This window comes from Dromiciops gliroides, chromosome 1 (genome assembly GCF_019393635.1).
Source record: "Dromiciops gliroides isolate mDroGli1 chromosome 1, mDroGli1.pri, whole genome shotgun sequence".
NCBI classification, from domain to species: Eukaryota; Metazoa; Chordata; class Mammalia; order Microbiotheria; family Microbiotheriidae; genus Dromiciops; species Dromiciops gliroides.
In genome coordinates this window covers 98,572,327-98,592,242 of record NC_057861.1, presented here as the reverse complement: position 1 = coordinate 98,592,242, position 19,916 = coordinate 98,572,327, and the positions used below count along the sequence as shown (strand labels likewise).

The following is a 19,916-nucleotide window of genomic DNA, read 5'->3' as shown; positions in this document are numbered from 1 at the left end:
TTAGATCAATCTAATTATTAGGAAGTTATTGTTTTCTTACATCAAGATTATACTGTCTCTTTGCAACTTTATTGCTTCTAATTTTAAAACTCGTTGGGACCAAGAAGAATAAGTCTATTCGCTCACTGACATCAAATGCTTGAGGACAAATATCAGTGATGTAAAAAGGGATCTGAGAAGTAAAACAGTTCAATTCACACATGAACAGGGCAGCTAGGAGGGGCAGTGGATAGAGTGACAGGCCTGAGGTTAGGAAGATCTGAGTTCAAATATGATGTAGCTGTGTGACTCTAGGCAAATCACTTAACCCTGTTTGCCCCAGGTTTCTCATCTCTAAAATGAGATGGAGAAGGAAATGGCAAACCTCTCTGGTATCTTTGCCAAGACAGTTCCCTAAAAAGGGTCACAAAGAGTTGGACGTGACTGAAATGATAAACAACAACATACTTGAGCAAAAATCTCTTCTATGACTTCCTGCCAAGTCATAACTACAATTTAAGAGAATTCATGACTTCTGAGGCTGTACTTTGGAATAGTTCTAATTGACAGGAAGGATTTTTTTTTGCTTTCTTTAAATCTAGATTTGTCTCTTTGCATCTTACTCCTAGTTCTGCCCTCTGGAACCAAACCAAACAAATCAAATCTTTCTCCTATATAATAATTCTCAAATACTTGAAGAAAGTTTTTATTTCCTCCCCAAGTTTTCTCTTCTTTGGATGAGACGCTCCTGCTTCATTCAACTGAACCTCGTATGACACGAGGCTAAGGAACATTAGAATCATTGTTAATTCTCTTTTTTGACTTTGTTCATCTATACAATGCCCTTCCTATTATCTGATGCTTAGAACATATAATATTCCAAAGGTGATCTGATTAGGATATGGAAAAACTATTATGTCCTTCATTCTGTATACTCTACTTGAAGCTTAAGATTATGTTAGCTATGTGGGCTTCCAGGACAAGAAACTGACTCATACTGAGCTTACAGTTTGTGAAAACCAGTATCACAGGAATTACAATATTCTTGAAATTCAATATGGTATCTCTACTTACTTTAATTATTTGGGATTGATTAGTTACAAGTTCTTAGACATGTTCCTTCTAAGTCCTTCAAAACCATCTATAAATCCATCCAGGCCTAATAAAATTTCAAGTTTCTGTCCATTTTAAGTCATCATTTGCTTTTCACAGAATATTGAAAATGTCATTATGTTAAATGCTGCCATGTTGTTTCCTGAAGCTGGTAAAGGGAACTCTGGCAAAAAGTGATAATTTCTTTTAAAGAACAGCTCTATACACAACTGGGAGAACATTGTATACAGTATCAACAACACTGTATGATGATCAACTATGATAGACTTAACTCTTCTCAGCAATACAATGATCCAAGATGATTCCAAAGAACTCATGATGGAAAATGTTCTCCACATACAGAAAAAAGAACTGTGAATGCAGATTGAACCATAAAGATTATACTTTTTTCTTTCTTGAGTTTTTTCCTTTTGTTCTGATTCTTCTTTCACAACATGACTAATGCAGAAATATGTTTAATGTGATTGTACATATATAACCTATATTAGATTGCTTGCCATCTTGGGAAGGGGAGAGGGAAGGGAAGGAGGGAGAAAAATTTAGAACTGGAAATATAAAAACAAATATTAAAAACTATCTTTACATGTAACTGAAAAATAATAAAATCCTTTTATGATAAGAATGGCTCTATAAAAATGTTGGTGCCTTTGTATCTCTCAATACTTTTTAAACTGGTTGGTTTAAAAAGCATGTGACTAGATAGATTTGTGTCTACATTATCTGCCATTCCCTAAGTATAACTAAGGTTGAGAAAAGGGGGTATTAGGTATAAGACATATGGTTGGAATTTGAGCATTCTCTTTTTGCTATCCTTCCCACCCTTGTTTGTATTGTTTGACTTATGTCTTGGGCATGAAGGGGTGATCAGCTTGCAGCAGCAGACAGATGTAACCATGTTGGAGTATTACTTCCTAGTTACTTCCCAAGCATACAGTAAGTGCTTAATGAATGCCTTATCTGTCTATGGTGTTGTGAAATTTTTGTAAAAGGTGATGAGTATGTGTAACCCAGAGGATTCCAGAGTGGATGGTGCTTCCTAAGAGAAGCCTGTTATCTCAAGATGTCGCTATTCTCCCCTTCAAGAGAATGGAAGCTTTGAGTAGCAGACTAAGACTTTGGAAGCCCACAGGACTGAAGGATGAGGAAGGATTTTGTAATTTGATTGAATATTTAAAAGATCATTATTATTTTCAGGAAATTGCTTAGAAATTTACCCAATATATAATTTTAAAGGTGATGTGTCATAATATGTAGTATACTGTTTGGAATAAGGAAGGCTTGGGTTAAAATCTTGCCTCTGACAGTTGTTGGCATCATGACACTAGGAATGCTATTAATTTCTAGGTGCCTAAAGCAATACTCTAGGACTTATGAAGTTAGAGACAGGTCACCATCTGTACTGATAGGGGGAATTCCCACACAGGGAATTACCTATTTTGACAGAATCACAGATTCTATGCATATTTGTGTATATAGCTTTAATCACTTTGATGTATAGAAATATATACATTGTTTATATGCATATAAAGCATTTGTATTATGAATATGTTTGTTTTACACTCCGGGAACTTTGAATAAAAAAGTGTTGTACAAGTAAGCAAAATGTTCTTAAATTTCTTTCTAAATATAGCTCATTCACTGGCATTTGATAGCACAAAGGGAGCCAACACAAAATGGCAGAGTAATCACTGAAAATCTGCTAGCTAAAAATTTCATGTGAACAACTGAAGTCCCTTTGGCTACAACATGCTAGCCCGTGGGCAGGATCTTGGTAACTTGGGGCCCTAATGTCATGGAAAGAAGGAAGGAAGAAAGGAAGGAAGGAAGGAGGGAAGGTAAGAAGAAAGGAAGCTAAGAAGGAAGGAAGGAAGGAAACCTTTCATGATTGTCCTCAATGGTAGTGCCTTCCCCCTGAAATTATCTATAATCTATCCTGTCTATATCTTGTTTGTACCCAATTGTTTGCATGTTATCTTCCCATTAGACCATGAACTCCTTGAAGGTAGGAACTGTCTTTTGCTTTTCTTTGTAACCCCAGTATATAGCATAGTGCCTGGCACACAGTAGGTGCTTAATAAATGTCTGTTGACTTGATTTGAAGAAATTGAGCAACAAGGAACACCTACCTGGCCGCTGCCTCCAGTTGTTCTTTTCTGCAAGAAAAGGAAGAGGGAAAGAAAAGATGAGCTTGGGTTAGATCAGCTTCCATTATTGAGACCTCCCCCTCCCCTACCTCCCATTCAGAATAGGCTTACAGGGTTTCTGTCAGAAGATGGGAAAACTGAAGACAGGGAAAGAGGAAGGAAAACGGGTTGGGTGTAATAAGGTAAAGGCATGAAAGACAGTGTGATATAGGGGCAGGGCCCTCACTCAAATTTCTGTAATACTTTTTCCTAAAAGCCTATGAAATAAATAGTACTAGCATTTTTATGCCCATTGCACAGATGAGGAAACTGAGGCTTAGAGAGAATAAATGGATTGCTTACTATCATATAAGTTAGGCAATATCTGAGCCGGAATCTGAACTCAGGTCTCACCCAATTTCAAATCCAGAGCCCTTTGCATTATACGACACTGTATCCCTGAATAGTTGCTCTCTTCATCAGAGAGAAGAGAGAAAGAGGAGGAGGCAGGGAAGACTAGAAGATGATGAGAGAGAGAGAAAAGAACAGGGCTTTCCCCAGTCTCTGCCTCTCTGCCCTCTGAGCTTACCTGGATTTAATCATCACTAGCCCTTATGAGGCATTTGAAAGTTTGCAAAGTGTTTACAAAGAGTATGCCATTTGATCCTAACAACCCTGGAGGAAGGTGCTATTATTATTTCCATTTTACAGATGAGGAAACTGAGGCAGTCATCAGTTAAATGACTTGCCTAGTATCAAACAGCTAGCATGCTCAGATTCTTGTCTGAGGCAGGACTTGATCCCAGGTGTTCCTGACACCAAGCCTTATGCTCTATTCACTGTGTCACCCAGCTACCATGGATGCTGTATGTATCTTCTATGTGTATGTGTGTGTGTGTGTATACATATATATATATATATATATATATATATAGAGAGAGAGAGAGAGAGAGAGAGAGAGGGGGGGGGGGGGGGGAAGGGAGAGGGATAGAGAGAGAAAGAGAGACAGAGAAACAGAGACAGAGACAGAGACAGAGAAACAGAGACAGAGACAGAGAAAGAGACAGAGACAGAGAAAGAGAGAGAGACAGAGAGAGACAGAGAGACAGAGACAGAGAGTTGTTTGCATTTTGACATCCCCATTAGACTACCAGCTTCTTGAGGCTAGGAACTCTCTTTTCTGCTTTTCTTTGTATATCTAGCAAGGTTTCTGGCACATAACAGATGCTTAAATATGTTATGGACTCATTGATAGAGAAGATGGGAAGGGAAAGAGAAGCTTTTGTATGACATTAGCTTGCTTTTTGCACATGCTTGAATCATGAGGACTACAACTAAGGCCACAAAAAGAAAGATAGAAGGGGTCAGCTAGGTGGCGCAGTGGATAAAGCACTGACCCTGGAGTCAGGAGGACCTGAGTTCAAATCTGGCCTCAGACACTTGACACTAGCTGTGTGACCCTTATTGCCCCACAAAAAAAGAAAGATAGAAGCAGCATCTGATACTTGTATTATGTGTTATTCTCGATATAGACTGACTTCAGGTTATATTCTGGAATTTATTTTAAAAAAACAACCTTTGTTATCAACCTTCTTTGTAAATGACAGCTATTATAATTTTACATAAGAGCACTTCATATACTTGAAGATAACATGCACATGCCCCTATGTCTTATCTGAACATAGACCATACCTTTCTAGTAGACTAAACTCCTTGCAGGCAAGCAGAATTTTATTTTTGTCTTTGTAGTCCCGACAGCTAGCCCAGTGCCTTGCACATGATAGGCACTTAATAAGTATTCTTTGATTTATTTTAAGATGTTTATCTGGCAAAGATCACTACTAATAGCAAACTGTTTATTTAGCATGTTCATCCTACTGTATGAGATGATTATGGATTTGAGTCAGATTAAACTCTGAGGATGGGGTCTGGAGGATACCCTGCCCCACCCCAGTATAGTTAGTTAGTTTAAAAGTTTATTGCTTGTCAAATTCTCACTGTCTCCTTTAAGTTCTATTGCCAATTAACAGTATTTTTACTTCTGCTCAGTCTCCCCACTTGTCAGCTACATATTGGTTTTATCTGGAACCCATAATGTGTCAGAACACCAGTCCCTGTTGAGTGGGTCGGGGAATTTGCCCACCAATTCAATACTCAGGACTCAAGAAGAAAGGACAGGTGATCACGAGGCTCGGCACAGGATGCAGCAATTAAGTTGAGACCAGATGTTAAGTGACATGTTTCTTTTTCTCAGAGCAGAATCCCCTTGACCCTAGGGTCCCAACAATGGATTATTCTTTTATTCTTTATTCTATTTCTTTGATTTCCCAACATAGCCGAAGATAAATTTTAACCCTGTCATCCTTCTAAAATTAACACGACTACAAAACAATGCTGAAACACCTGAGTGACTCTTCCTGTTATTCAAGTTGAATATCTTTAGAGATAGGGGCCAGGAGAGGGGAGTCAGTGGGAATTGTGAGATCTGAAACATCTGACTGTCACTCCCCCATTCCCTCTTCCTTTGGTTTGACCTTGTTCCCCCTCCCCTTTTCCCCCTTGTTCCTGGAACACGTATGCATGTCTCCATACGTTGATCACGAGCTAAACACACACCCTGGGTGAGACAGGATTGGATGTTAGATTGTGAGCTCTCCCTAGTGTGCGTAGGGACTTCCCCCCTGACCAACATTCCTATAAAAGGTCAAGGCATGTATTAGCTATTGCAACTCAGTCATTGAGTTTGCTCATTCCTGTAGGAATGTAATAAATCTGTTTCTGCTTGACTTGGTGGTCTCTTCGAGTTATTTGGGTAAACTGAGTCATTTTGCCCCAAACACTACTTTAGAGAGCTCTAATTTGTCAAAAGCATTTCCTTAATATAAGTTTAAATATGTCCCCTTCATATTTCCATTCATTTCTCTTGCTTCTTCCTAGAGTCAAACAGAACTACTCAAAGGCCTCGTCCATATGATGGTCCTTCAGATATTCAGAGGGATAGCTTGTGATAAGAGGCACTTAAGTGGTGTAGTGGATAGAGTGCTACGATAAGAGTCAGGAAGACCTGAATTCAAGTTCTGCCTCAGAAACTAATCACTTGTGAGACCCTGGGAAAAACATTTAACCATTCTTAGGTTTATAGAGTGCTGGGTCTGGAGAAAGGAAGACATCTTTATAAGTTCATTTCTTTTCTCAGACACAAGCTGTGTGACCCTGGAAAAGTCATTTAACTCTGCTTCAGTTCCTCATCTAAAAGATGAGCTGGAGAACTCAATTGCAAACAACTCCAGTATCTTTACCAAGAAAACCCCAAAAGGGGTCACAAAGAATTGGACACAACGGAACAACAGCCTGTTTCCTCATGTTTATATTGGGGATAATAATAGTATCTACTTTATTTTTTATTTTATTTTTTTTTAGTGAGGCAATTGGGGTTGAGTGACTTGCCCAGGGTCACACAGCTAGTAAGTGTTAAGTGTCTGAGGCCGGATTTGAACTCAGGTACACCTGAATCCAAGGCCAGTGCTCTATCTACTGCGCCACCTAGCTGCCCCAGTATCTACTTTATAAAGAATCAAATGAGATAACACATGTAAAAGTCTTTGAAAACCTTAAAGTGCTACATGAATAGCGATGATGATGATAATGGTGGTCATTCATTAAATGGCTTGTTAGTGCAATCTTATTCTATACTGCAGTTTTTACCTGAATTTTTGAAACTCAGGAGCTAGACAGACTTGAAAGCTGTGTCACTGAGCTGATAGAACATGTTTCTTGAGGCCAAGGATTTTTATTTTCCCAATACTTCACAGTACAGTGTCTGCCAAGTACTTGTACCCTTTCTTCCAAGTCACCAAGAACCAACAATAGAGCCATTCTTCTCCCAGTTAAACATCAATGGTTTCTGAACCTTTCCACAGACTACTAGAATATCCTTCTCTTAGATAGGCTAGAATATTTTTTGTTAAGCCCTCAAGTACTTGATAAATGCTTTTTGATTGATTGATCCCCAGGTCAAGACATCAAGTGCCCCTCCCCTAGAGAGTGCAGAGATCACGTGCGCTAATGAGGTCCTCCATAGAGGTGATTTACTTGTGCACCATTTAAGGATGTTTTTTTATTTTTCAGTCCTGGAAAGGAATATTGAATCAAAATGGAGGGAAAAAAGAACAAGGGATGGACTCTTCTAACTAACCCCTCTTAGTTCCTTGAAACCAACTGGAAAAGAGAAGAAAGATTAGGGTAGAGCTTGGATAAATGGTATGTTATAGTATTATTTGATTTAGTCAGAATGTTTGAATTAGAAGGGAATAGGAATTTGAAATTCATTTGACCTGATTACTTGTTTATACAAAAGAGAAAAACTGACGTGCATAGAAATGATGTAACTTGCCCAACATTACAAAACTGGTTAATGGAAGAACTGGGATTTGAACTGACCTTTCTTGATTCTCATGTTAGTTCTTCCCCCGCCCCCTCCACTGCAATAGACTAGCTCGTTATACACTTTTTAAGATTTTCACATCTACTATATTATCTTTATTCACAGATCAGACAGACAGAAGGGAAGAAGAAAAATCTTGGAGATGTGGGGAGACACATGTCTGTGACTCTAGGAAAGTCACTTTGCTTAAGCCTGGGTCTCAGTTTACTCATATCTAAAATGATCAAATGGGACTACACAAGCTCTAATTTCTCAGCTCTATGTCTTGTGATAATATCTGGATCCTCATAATGAAACAGATACAAGTGTGAAATGTTTTCATGTTCTCTCCTTCTCCAAAACCTTCTGAGTCAGAGTTAAGGAAAAAAATAATACTGGCCCACCAACGTGCGTATATCCAAAGGTATGAGTCAGTCGGTGATTTTCTGCAGCATCAAACATTCGTTGCATGATGCAATGATTACTGTATAAGGTCAAAGATGTTAGAAGCAGAAGGCAGAAGTGTCATGAAAAATTGGCAACCAGGGATGCTGATGTCTTTCAAAACAAAGAAACATCCTGGGTTATTTTTAAAGATGAATGAAAAGAGAGAAGGCAAAGTAAGAGAAGGGAGAGAGAAAGGAGGGAAGAGAGAAATGGAAGAAAGGGAAGCAAGGAAGAAAGGAAGGGAGGGAAAGGCTGTAGAGGGAAGGACAGAGAAAAAGGGAGAGAAGAAATAAAAATGAGAAAGAAGGAGTAAGGGAAGGGAAAAGGAAGAAAGATAGGGAAAAGGGATGGAGAAAAGGAGAGAGACAAGAGGGAAGGGAGAAGGGAAGGAATGGAGGGATGGATATAGGGAAAGGCTAGAGAGGAAAGAAGGAAAGAATAAGAAAAAGAAAAAGACAGGGAGGGAAGGGAAGGAAATTGGGAATGAAGAAAAGATGAAAGAATAAAGGCAGGAAGGAAAGAAGGAAGAAAAGAAAGTAGGGGAAGGATGAAGGAACAAGGAAGGGCTTAGGGGAAAATGATGAAAAGAAGAAAAGAAGGAAGGAAGGAAAGGACTAAGGAAGGAATAAAAGGAAAAGATGGAGGGAAGAAGAAAGGAGAGAAAGTAAAGGAAGAAATAAGAGAGAGGAAGAAATTAATATATGAAGGATAAAACAATGGAATTTGACCAAAATGAGTTATACTGAGATTATGAATATAATATATAGCTTTATCAAAGTCAGGAAGGCTTCTCTATTCATAAGACAGCAGGTTAATCAGAAATCACCTGTAGTGCTGCTGGATTAATATATAAAAGGATGTTTGTTTTTCTTTTAAGAGCTTCATATTGGGGACAATTTATGCAATTTTTCAATGGATTTGTTTTGGAGCAAATGAAAGATTTAGGGGGTGGAGACATTAACTTCTCTAAAGTCTTAGATCACTGGATGGATGGATGGATGACAGCAATCTAAGCTGCCACATGGTTTGAAACTGCTTGAGTTAAGGGATTTCTCTTGAGCCTCACATATCCCTTGGGAATTCAGGAGGGAAGGTATTTTGTCCCCATTAAGTATCTTCCTTAGAGGATCCTGGTTTACATATTACACAGTGTTAGTTACAGAAAAACTGGGCTCCTGTAGCACTCTGTCAATTGGAAATCTCTCTTTCCTAGTAATTTCTGTCCCTTGCCAGTGCAATGATCACTCCTGCTTATAATGACAACAGTAAAACTCTGCCAGATCCCGAAGTACTTTCTGAATCATCAAAGTGATTCAATTTTGGTCTTTAATGTTATGTGTGCATTTTATTGCTTTCTGGGGTTTGTTGTTGTTTGTTTGTTTTTTGCAGTCCACATGCAAGGTATATGGATAAAAAGTAGATATAATCTTGAGTAGAGGGGATTATGGGAAGGGTCATCTAACTGAACCATTTCTACAGCATCTCTGACATATAGTTGAGCCTCTGCTTGAATAGTTCTAGTAATTAAAAAAAAAACAAAAAACTTTTTTCCTTCACAAGGTGGCCATTCTATGTGCGATCTACTCTAATTGTTAGAAAAAATGTTCCTCATATTTTGAGCAGAAATCCATTCCAGTAAAAGTTTTCCCCTTTGGTCCTAGTTTTTCCCCCTGCATTTGACCTAAACCAATCTATGAGCTTCTCTATCTAAAAGCCTTTAAAATTTCTGAAGAGAGCTATTGTTTCCAACAATACCCCTCAACCCCGCCCCCCACCAAACCCCTTTATCTCCAACCAAATTTTCTCCTCTCTAAGTAGGGCCATAGGATTTAGAATTACAAAAGACTTTAGGGATCACCTAATTCAATTCTTTCATTTTTTTTTAGATGAGTATACTGAGAGGCTCCAGGCAATTAAAGCACATAGGTAGGAAAGCATACTGCATGCCAAATGTAAAGTCAGGAGTACTAGAGCTAGAATCTGGTATGCCTGCCCTCCAAATCTGGCCTTACTACCTGAGTGACCCTAGGCAAGCCACTTAAACTCTTCCATCCTCAGTATCCTCATCTATAAAGTGGGGATAATTATAGCACCTATATCACATAGTCGCTATGAGGATCCAATGACGTTATCTCTGTAAAACATTTTACAAACCTTAATGTGCTACATATATTAGCTATTATTCGTTAATGCATAAAATTACTATATATCCCATATAATGAGGAGGAGGAGGAGGAAGATAATGATGATGATGATGTTACATAGGTAATGAGTAACAGAGCTGGGATTCAAATCCAAGTACTCTGAATTCACATCCAGTGTTCTTTTCTTTCCACTACACAAAAAAACACATGTAAGTGGTATGTATGTGTGTGTGTTTGTGTAACCAGTAAAAAGGAATACTATCTCAACTGAATGCTGTTTAGGACATTGTTATTGGCACTCTACACAAGTTCAGTAGTAGCCATTAGAATTTGGGGCAATAATATCACTGAGGAGAAATAGGCTTGCTTTTTTTGGTGGGGCAATGAAGGTTAAGTGACTTGCCCAGGGTCACACAGCTAGTAAGTGTCAAGTGTCTGAGTCTGGATTTGAACTCAGGTCCTCCTGAATCCAGGACAGGTGCTTTACCACTGCTCCACCTGGCTGCCCTTAGGCTTGCTTTTAACTAGTAGCTTTGGCCATCAAAAACCCCTTTCAAAATGCAAACACCATTTCTAGGGCACTGACTATACCTACTCATAATTCTGGAGGTTTTTCTCTACCAAGCAAACAATGAAACAAATAAAAAGACACACTGTACATAAAAGGAAATATACTATGGCATGAATGCCATATTTTAGAAGGGATACTGACAAGCTAGGAGCATTCAGAGGATGGTAAAGATTCAGTCAAAGCGACTAGATAGGCTTAGCCCAGATAGCTTCAGATTGCTGTCTTCAAATATTTAGAGGGCAGGCATACAAAAAAGGGGTAAGACTTATTATCTTGGCCCCAGAGGGAAGAAGCAGGAGCAGTGAGTAGGCAAGGTAGGAAGGGATATTGACTTCAGCTTACTACAAAGAAAATCTTCCTAACAATTAGAGCTACCCCAGAATTCGATGGAGCTCCTCATGAGAGCACCAGATGAGAAGCTGGATGATAATTCATAAAGGATGTTGTAGAGAGGGATTTCTGCTCCAAGTAAAGGTTGAATTTATTCTTGTGGTCCTTTCTGGCTCTAGGATTCTATGGTTGATAAGATCATGTCCTTCCTTCAAAGAGGAAGATAGCTTCTCTGTCTCTTTCAGTCATACCAGAGTAGGTTCTCTCTGATAGCCTCAACATATGAATCCTGGTTTTTGCCCCTCAACCTCAGCACTCTTCCTTGCTCATAATTTCTTTCTTTTTTGTGCTTACATTTTGATAACTGGGCACTTCATGGTAATGAAACTGGCAATGAGTTTAAAGGATCAGTATTTGGGGGAAAAGGACTGCATTGGCCAGAGTGGCCAGTTAACTCTGTTAATTAGAGCAGGATGCTCAGATACTTTTTTTTTAAAATTCTTTTTCCAGTTCTCATTTTTAATTTTTTTTCCAAATTACATGTAAAAACAAATTTTGACCTCAATTTTTTAAAACTTTGTGTTCCAACTTCTCTTACTCCCTTCTTCCCCACCCCACCCCCAAGAAATCAAGCAATTCAATATAAGTTATACATGAGTAGTCATGCAAAACATCTCCACATTAGCCAGGTTGTGAAAGAAAACAGACAAAAACAAAACTTCAGATTAAGGAACTATCAAAAATATGCATAATTCCATTTTTAGATACCATCAGTTCTTTCTCTGTAGATGGATTGCAATTTTCATAAGTCTTTCTGAGTTATCTTGGATCACTGTATTCCTGAAAATAGCCAAGTGATTCACAGCAGGTCATCTTATGTTATTGTTGTTATTTTTGTATACAGTACATTTTACTCTGCATCAGTTCATGTAAGTCTTTCCAGGTTTTGAGAATTTCCAGAGGGATTGATAAATAAAGAGACTTGTCTGGGTCTTCTGGCCAGTATGCATAAGAGGCACAATTGAACCCAAGCCTTCTTGACTCTGAAGTCAGATATCTACTACTCCATGCTTCCTCACAAAAAGTATTTAATTATTACAACACATATTAAATGTATCATTCCATTTGATGTTCACAAATACTATTGTTACTATACCTATTTTATAGCTGGGAAAAATGAGGAAGTGGGTGGTCCTTTCCAGTTCTTAATGTATGACTATGTTCTATGGTCCCTTGGCTCTCTCAAAGTGACACAGCTGGGAACTAGTAAAATTGGGACCCCAGTATTCTTATGCCAAATCCAGTGTATTTTTTTTTACTCCAGGGGCTTTGCTCCAAGCGTACAGGGCAGTGGTAGAGAAGAAGCAAGCATCACTTAGTCAAGAATTAGCTCTCAGGTCAGGGGGCTATGGTAGAGACAAGTCTATAGAAATAAGCCCTTGACTTGGGGCAAATTTTTGCAAAGTCTGCTTGGCTACAACCCTCTCTGTCTGTCCTTAACTGTTCTTTTCTCTATATTCTAATCCAAGATCATAGTCTGGGCCAAGTCTTTGCCCTTTGTCAATCAGTCAATAAACATTTATTGAACTATGCCCAAAGTGATATAAAATTGTGTGTACCCATTGACCCAGTAATACTACTACTAGTTCTATATCCCAAAGAGATGAAAGAAAAGAGAAAGGGAACTATTTGCAGAAAAAATATTTAGGGTATCTCTTTTTATGGTGGCAAAGAATTGGAAATGAAAGGGATGTCCATCAATTGGGGGAATGGCTGAACAAATTGTAGTATATGATTGTTATGGAATATTATTGTGCTATAAGAAATGATGATCAGGATGATTTCAGAAAAACCTGGGAAGTCTTTTAAGAGCAGATGCAAAGTGAAGAGAGCCAAACCAGGAGAACATTATATACAATAGCAATATTATAATGATGATCAACTGTGAAAGGCTTAGCTACTCTTATAGAGACAATGATCCAAGACAATTCCAAAAAATCCACTATGAAAAATGCTATACATCTAGAGATAGAATTGATGAACTCTGGGAGCAGACTGAAGCAAATTTTCTTTACTTTTGTAATTTTTTCTTCTTTTTGTGTGTATATGTTTTCTTTTGCAACATGGCTAATATGCAAATATTTTTGCATGACTTCACAAGTATAGTTGATATATTGCTTGAGAAGTCAAGGGGTGTAAGGGAGAGGGGGAGTTTGGAACTCAAAATTTAAAAAAATGTTAAAAATTTAAATAATGTAATTGGGAAATACATAACAAAATAACTAAAAATATATTAAAACATTTATTAAGCACCTCCTGTGCACCATACACTGTGGTAAGTGCACTTTGGGGTTACTAGATTAGCTGGAGTACAGGGTACAGTTTCAATCCAGCAAGAAATGGCACATCTCTGCTCCCTTCCTTCCCCATTCCCACCCTAGAGTTCTATTTTCTATGGTCCCATTTAGTCATTCTCTGTCCTAAGGCACTTCTAAGTTGTAACATTATACTGATCATTCCGTGTCTTGAAATCCATTCTCTCTATCAAATTCTGTATTCCATGTTCTGAAATTTTCATTGCTAAGGCCCCTTCCAGCACTAAGATCTATGTTTGGAGGCCTTTTCTAGCTCTATCATTTTGTATTCTATATTCTGACATTCTATGTTCTATGGTCTCTAACAACTCTAAAATTCTGTATTCTATGCATTAACAGTCCATGCTAGATCCCTTCCAGCTATAGCATACTCATCCTATATTTTATGCTCTGGTATTTTGTGTTCTAAGGTTCATTCTAGTTCTGAATATATAAACCTCTCTTCCAATCCACCTTTAATATTCAAAAAGCTTGAGTAACAAAAATACCAACAAAATACCAATGGCCCCAAAGTATATATATACTTTCAAGTTGGCAACTGACTCCAATTATTTGGGAATAGAGACCACTTCTAGGGAAGGGTCCAAGGTGGTGCCCTTCGGAGGCTCTTCAGAAATGTAAGAACACATTTGGATGTTATCTTTAACATCTTCCTTGATAGTAACAAAGGCATGGCAGAATTCAGTAACACCCTTTCCCCAAAAGGTTTTTCTGCTATAACATAGCTTCTAAGGTAAATGTACTCTACATTCCTAGTCTCACAGTAGCCATCTACTGCATAATGTATTACTGAGCCTCTGAATGTTAGGAAGAACATTTCAAATAAACACATGCACACACATTCTCAACCAGGTATACACACATATACGTATATAGACACATTCATAAACATAGAGACACAAATACATAATGCGCCCTTTTCCAGGACTTAGGAATGCATGGAATTTAGCACTTTCTTATTATCTGGTTCTTCTATTGGTTCCTCCAATTCTGAGATTTTGTGATTGTGAATGAAACATAAAGAGAGAGGAAGGTAGGAAGGCAGGAAGGCACACACTTTCTGAGGCAAAATTGAATCCAGTTAACTTGATTCTGTGGTACTGAGACTGATGACAATAGACCACATACTGATAGGAATGAAAGGGATGCAAGGTCGGTCTTGTATATGCAACTCCCTGATTTTACAGGTGTTTCAATCCATCTGACTGTATCCTAGAAAAAAGACTTTTTTATTTGAAATGATAAGAAGCATTATAGTTTCTTGAGCAGGAAATTGGTGTAATAAAAATGGCTTTGAAGAAATACTATTCCTTCAAAGAACAACAATGTAAGGTGGAATAGAAATATTTAGGTTTTAATGGAACATATAACAAAACCAGAGAATTCAAAGCTCTGGGATTTTAAATGAGAGAGTCTGAGAGGTTTAAGAGATTGTAAAAGTTATCTACTCAAACCTTAGCTTGAAGTATTCCATTAGTAAGAAGTGATCATTGAGAATCTATTTGAATATCTTCTGTGACAGGAAACCTGGGGTATTGTGAGAATAAAATGAGCTAATGGATGTAAAGTGCTTTGCAAACCTCAAAACTCTATATAAATGTTTTTACTATTGTTGTGGTTTGTCTGCATCACCAAGCCTTCAGTCTTGGTGATGGCTCAATTTCTGGAACCTTCTACTATATTCCTGCTGAGCTCAAGTACTGTTTATAGAGCAATACTGGTCTGTGCTAGTAAATGTTTAACAACCAGACTCTGGTGGGGGGGGGGAGTATACATATACACTTTAAAGTTTAATCTGCATTATTTAAGGCTCAATAACCAATTAAACAATAAATCAAACCTAGATTTGCAGTTATTGCTAACTTTGAGGTGTGAATATTCACACTGAAAATGTAAAGCTAGCTTTTACAAGCTGGTTAGAGCTGGTTCCAGCACATCACAAGCTATTCTTGAACAGCTATAACTGTTATCAGTTATGTCATTTATGACAGCTGTAATGGGCTTTTGCCAGTGCCCAAAGGCCCCAGATTGATTTGGACTATTGGATTGACTGAGAGTGGTTGACTTCTCTAATTAACCCACTTAAAGTTAATTCAACTGAAGCCACACCTGCCTGACTCTGAAGAGGGTATTGTTCTCAGCTGACCTAAACACAGGACCACCCTCCAGTCCAGGGAACCAATGGATTTGGGTGATGGAGCCAATTAGCTTGAAACAGTGTATAAGGACTGCCTTTTCCAGGGATGCAGGAAGAGCTTTCTCACACAGTTTGTCTCTGTCTCTCTTGAGCACCTGGTGGTGGGAGAATTGAGGATGCTAGGCTGGATAGGTTTTTTCCTTGGCTTTCTGACCCAAGTGTTCTCTCTTTCTTCTAATAAATGCTTAATGCCCCAAAAATTGGTGCTAAAGCTTCTAATTTATAAGTAAACCCTAGCTATCTTTCTCTACACTTGGGACAGGAATAAGGCGACCACACATTTAGTTTTACTCATCACATAGCTATTGAGGTCATATTTGACTATTCAAATTATTATTTAATTCTGTCACTTAGGAGCAATGAATCAGTTCTTTGGGCAAGTCATCTAACTACATATCATGGTCTGGACCATAGGCATTTCTTTATTCACTTGTATTTTCCTGTGCAGATAGTGAGGCCCAAAATATTTAAAGTGATTGTGAAAAAAAATAAATAAAAGTTGCAGGTATTGCTACAATTAGGACATTGTTAACCACAAAAAAGGAACTTCTGGACAACCACATCATCTATATCAAACCCCTCTTGCACTGGAACTGGTTCATTAGCACATTTACAGATCCCCAGAATGGACAATGAACTAGGCCTAACACATAAGAAGAGGAAGTAATCAGCCTGGATTACATTTCAGAAACTGTGTGGCATTTTCAATAACCACATGATTCCCTCTTAAACAAAGGCCAGATTATTTTTTACTACTTTTTAACACTTTGCAGAGATGCTATAGTATATGGCTGTGAAGCAAAATACCACAGTCTAAAAAGACTTAGTTACCCATAATGCAGCAAGCGATGGATACATCCTTGGTAGGTATGAAGTTACACCAAAAGTGGTGCAAAAATATCATCAAAGAATTGTATGACCAAAAAAAGACATAAGTCCACCACAGAGTCAGGTATGTCTTGGAGTTGGCAAGAAAGACAACTGTTAAATTTTCAGTGTGAGCAATTATACTTTGGAAATTAGTAAATTTGCCAATTGGCAAATCAGGGCTTGCTTGGTTTATTTGTTTGATTGGAGGACTGGAGAGTGGAGTATGAAACTCCTTTCAATGCCTTCCTTTATAGAGGGAAGATATTGGACTTTTGGGGCTTACTCCATTCTTCATTTTCAGGGGCTGGAGTGTATGTGACTCTATAATTTTCTGACCTCTAAATTCCCTTCTAACTCTAGGATTCTGATGAATTAAAATTCAAATAAAAATTGAGGACAAAGCTTTATGAGAGAAGAAATGAATGGACTCTTCATCCATATGCCATCCTGATCAGAGTGAGAAAGTAGGTTTCCCTTCATAGATAGATAGATAGATAGATAGATAGATAGATAGATAGATAGATAGATAGATATAGATATAGATATAGATATAGACATAGATGATATAGATAGATGTCGGCTTTAGCCCAGCTCCTCTACTTTGGTGGGACTCAAATTATAACTGGTTTCATAATCTATCTCTTCTCCACCATCTTTTTTCCTTTTCCTAATTTATCCCAGAGGCCAAAGTGATGGAGAACAAGGAGAGCAGGGTCAAGTTTAATGATGCTATGGTCAGGGTGATTGAGATATAGCCAAGATGGAGAGGTCACAGCTAGGAGGAGTTATATATAGTTGGAGCAGGTGAGGTGATATTAAACCTGGTGAGATATGGCCAAGAGTAATGAGGCATCTTTACAATGAGTGAAAAAGGCAGGATGAGAGGAACAGGATTAAGGATAACAAAATGTGGTCAGGAGGGGGTGAAATAGGGTCTGGGCAGGTGACACATGTCTAGAGTAGTCAAGTCAAGCTCTGTTTGACTTGGTTCCCTCAACAGTAAAAATAGGCATAATATTAGCATCTACCTCAAAATGTTCTTGTTTTGAGGACAAAACGAGATAGTATTTATAAAACATTTTGCAAACCTTAAAGCACAATATAAATAGTGGTTGTTGTCATGGAATGGCTATTGCCACTCAGGTATATTTAAACCTTTCTCTAACCTTCTCAGCCATTCAGAGATCAATACACATTTAATGAAATGCCAAGAGGAAGTTGGTTAAACCACAGATCAAAACAAAATCCATAACCATCAGAAAGATGTGTCAGACATTGTAAATTCAAGGGGGAAATAAATGCCACTTGCCTGAAATATGGAAAAGAAACGATGGATTCATAAAATCTCCAGGTAGCTACGAGATCAATCCTGTTGGGATTAGTTGCATAATACCTCCAGGCAGCCTGAGAAACAGAATAGGGAAAAGGAGGGAGAGCAACAATGAGTTTCACATGCCCACATTTGAAGTGAGGATTAAATTAAATTTGCAGGGAGTTTAGCATAGTGTCTGATATGTAATAGTTGCTGTATAAATGCTTATTCCCAGGGGGCAGCTAGGTGGCACAGTGGATAAAGCACTGGCCTTGTATTCAAGAGGACTTGAGTTCACACCTGGCCTCAGACACTTGACTTACTAGCTGTGTGACCCTGGGCAAGTCACTTAAATCTCATTGATTCGGAAAAAAAAAAAAAAAAGCTTATTCCCTTCCTTTCTCTCTTCTCACAAGTGACCATCTAGCTTGTGTTTAAAGACATTTGAAGTTACTCCCTGAAGAGGCAGGCCATTTCACTTTTGGACTTCCACTTTCGTTTATTTCTCATTTACCCTATGTCTTGCGTATACATACTTGTTTGCATGTTATCTCCCCCATCGAAATGTGATGCTCTCAAGAAGGACAAGGGCCATATTATTTGTCTTTCTTTGCATCACTAGTGCTTGGTATAATCCCTGGAATATAGTAAATACTTAACAAATGCTTGTTGACTTGACTTCTTATAATGAGCTGAAACACAAACATGCACAATTGAAACTTCTACCTACAGTTCCTGGGTCTGTTCTCTATGACAAAGCAGAACGAACTTAATGCTTCTTCCCTGTGTTGTTTCATTGTTGTTGTCTGGTCATTTCAGTCAGGTCCCACTCTTCGTGACCCCATTTGGGGTTTTCTTGGCAAAGATACTGGGGTGCTTTATCATTTCCTTCCCCAACTCCTTTTACAGATAAGGAAAATGAGGAAAATAGGGTGAAGTGATTTGCCCAACATCACCCAACTATTAAGTGTCTCAGACCAGATTTGAACTGAGGAAGTTGAGTCTTTACGATTCCAAACCCACTGTGCCACCTAGCAGTCCTTTAAATATTCAAAAGTATTTCTCAGGGCAGCTAGGTGGCACAGTGGGTGGGGCACCGGCCCTGGATTCAGGAGTACCTGAGTTTGGGTCCGGCCTCAGACACTTGACACTTACTGGCTGTGTGGCCCTGGGCAAGTCACTTAACCCCCATTGCCCCGCAAAAAAAAAAAAAAAAAAAAAAAAAAAGTATTTCTCATGTCTCCTCTCACCTCCTCTTCTCCAGACTAAGCATTATCTGTGGTTCCTTTGCCCAGTCTTCATATGGAATGACCTCTCAGCATGGTGCAGCAGAAATAATACCAGAGTTGGAGTCACAGAACCCAGTTTTAAAACCCACAACCTTCATAACCTTAGGCAAATCACAACCTTTTTGTGCTTCACTTTCCTCCTTTGTAAGGTAATGGGTTGGACACAACGAACTCTAAGTCCATTCCAGTTCTAAAATTATAATCCCCTGAATGGTATTTTTTATTAGTATGGGCAACTCTCAATGTGGAAACTTCTTTTACCACTGCAGAGTGAGAATTCATATAGTTCTTATGTAGTCTGAAACCAGTGGTGGAGAACTCATACAGAAGCAAGGGCCACTAAACCAAACGTAAAAATCCCTGTAGATGGCATATTGAGTTAAAAAAAACTCTACATATTAATAGTTTCTGTGTTTTATTGTACTTTTGCTTATTTTGTTAAATATTTCCAAATGACATTTTAATCTAGTTCTGCTGGGTTGTTGTGGGGCTTGCAGCCTGTAATGTTTGACACTTCTGCCCTGAGGGGCACAGAGCAATGAAATGACTTGCCCATGGTCCCTGAGCTGGTGTCATAGACAGGATGTGAAGCTAGGTATTCCTAACTCCAAGTCCAGTCCTCTATGCACAACATGTCACCCCACTTGCCACTTACGAAGTCATATGACCTGAGGCAAGTACTTCACCCTTCAAGGCCTCAGTTTCCCCATTTGATAAGTTTTGACTAGGTGACTTCTGATATT

The 19,916-nt window shown here is 38.4% G+C and overlaps 1 protein-coding gene across 1 annotated transcript in view; it reads right to left on the bottom strand.

Moving 5' to 3' along the window:
• Positions 1-19,916, bottom strand: part of KCNQ3 (potassium voltage-gated channel subfamily Q member 3) — a 489,931-nt gene that overhangs the window by 46,861 nt on the left and 423,154 nt on the right. Inside the window, exons 9-10 of the mRNA XM_043975612.1 lie at positions 17,882-17,976; positions 3,219-3,245 (exon numbers count right to left, since the gene is read on the bottom strand). Coding sequence (XP_043831547.1) covers positions 3,219-3,245; positions 17,882-17,976 — 122 coding nt within the window. The remainder of the gene's footprint in view (positions 1-3,218; positions 3,246-17,881; positions 17,977-19,916) is intronic.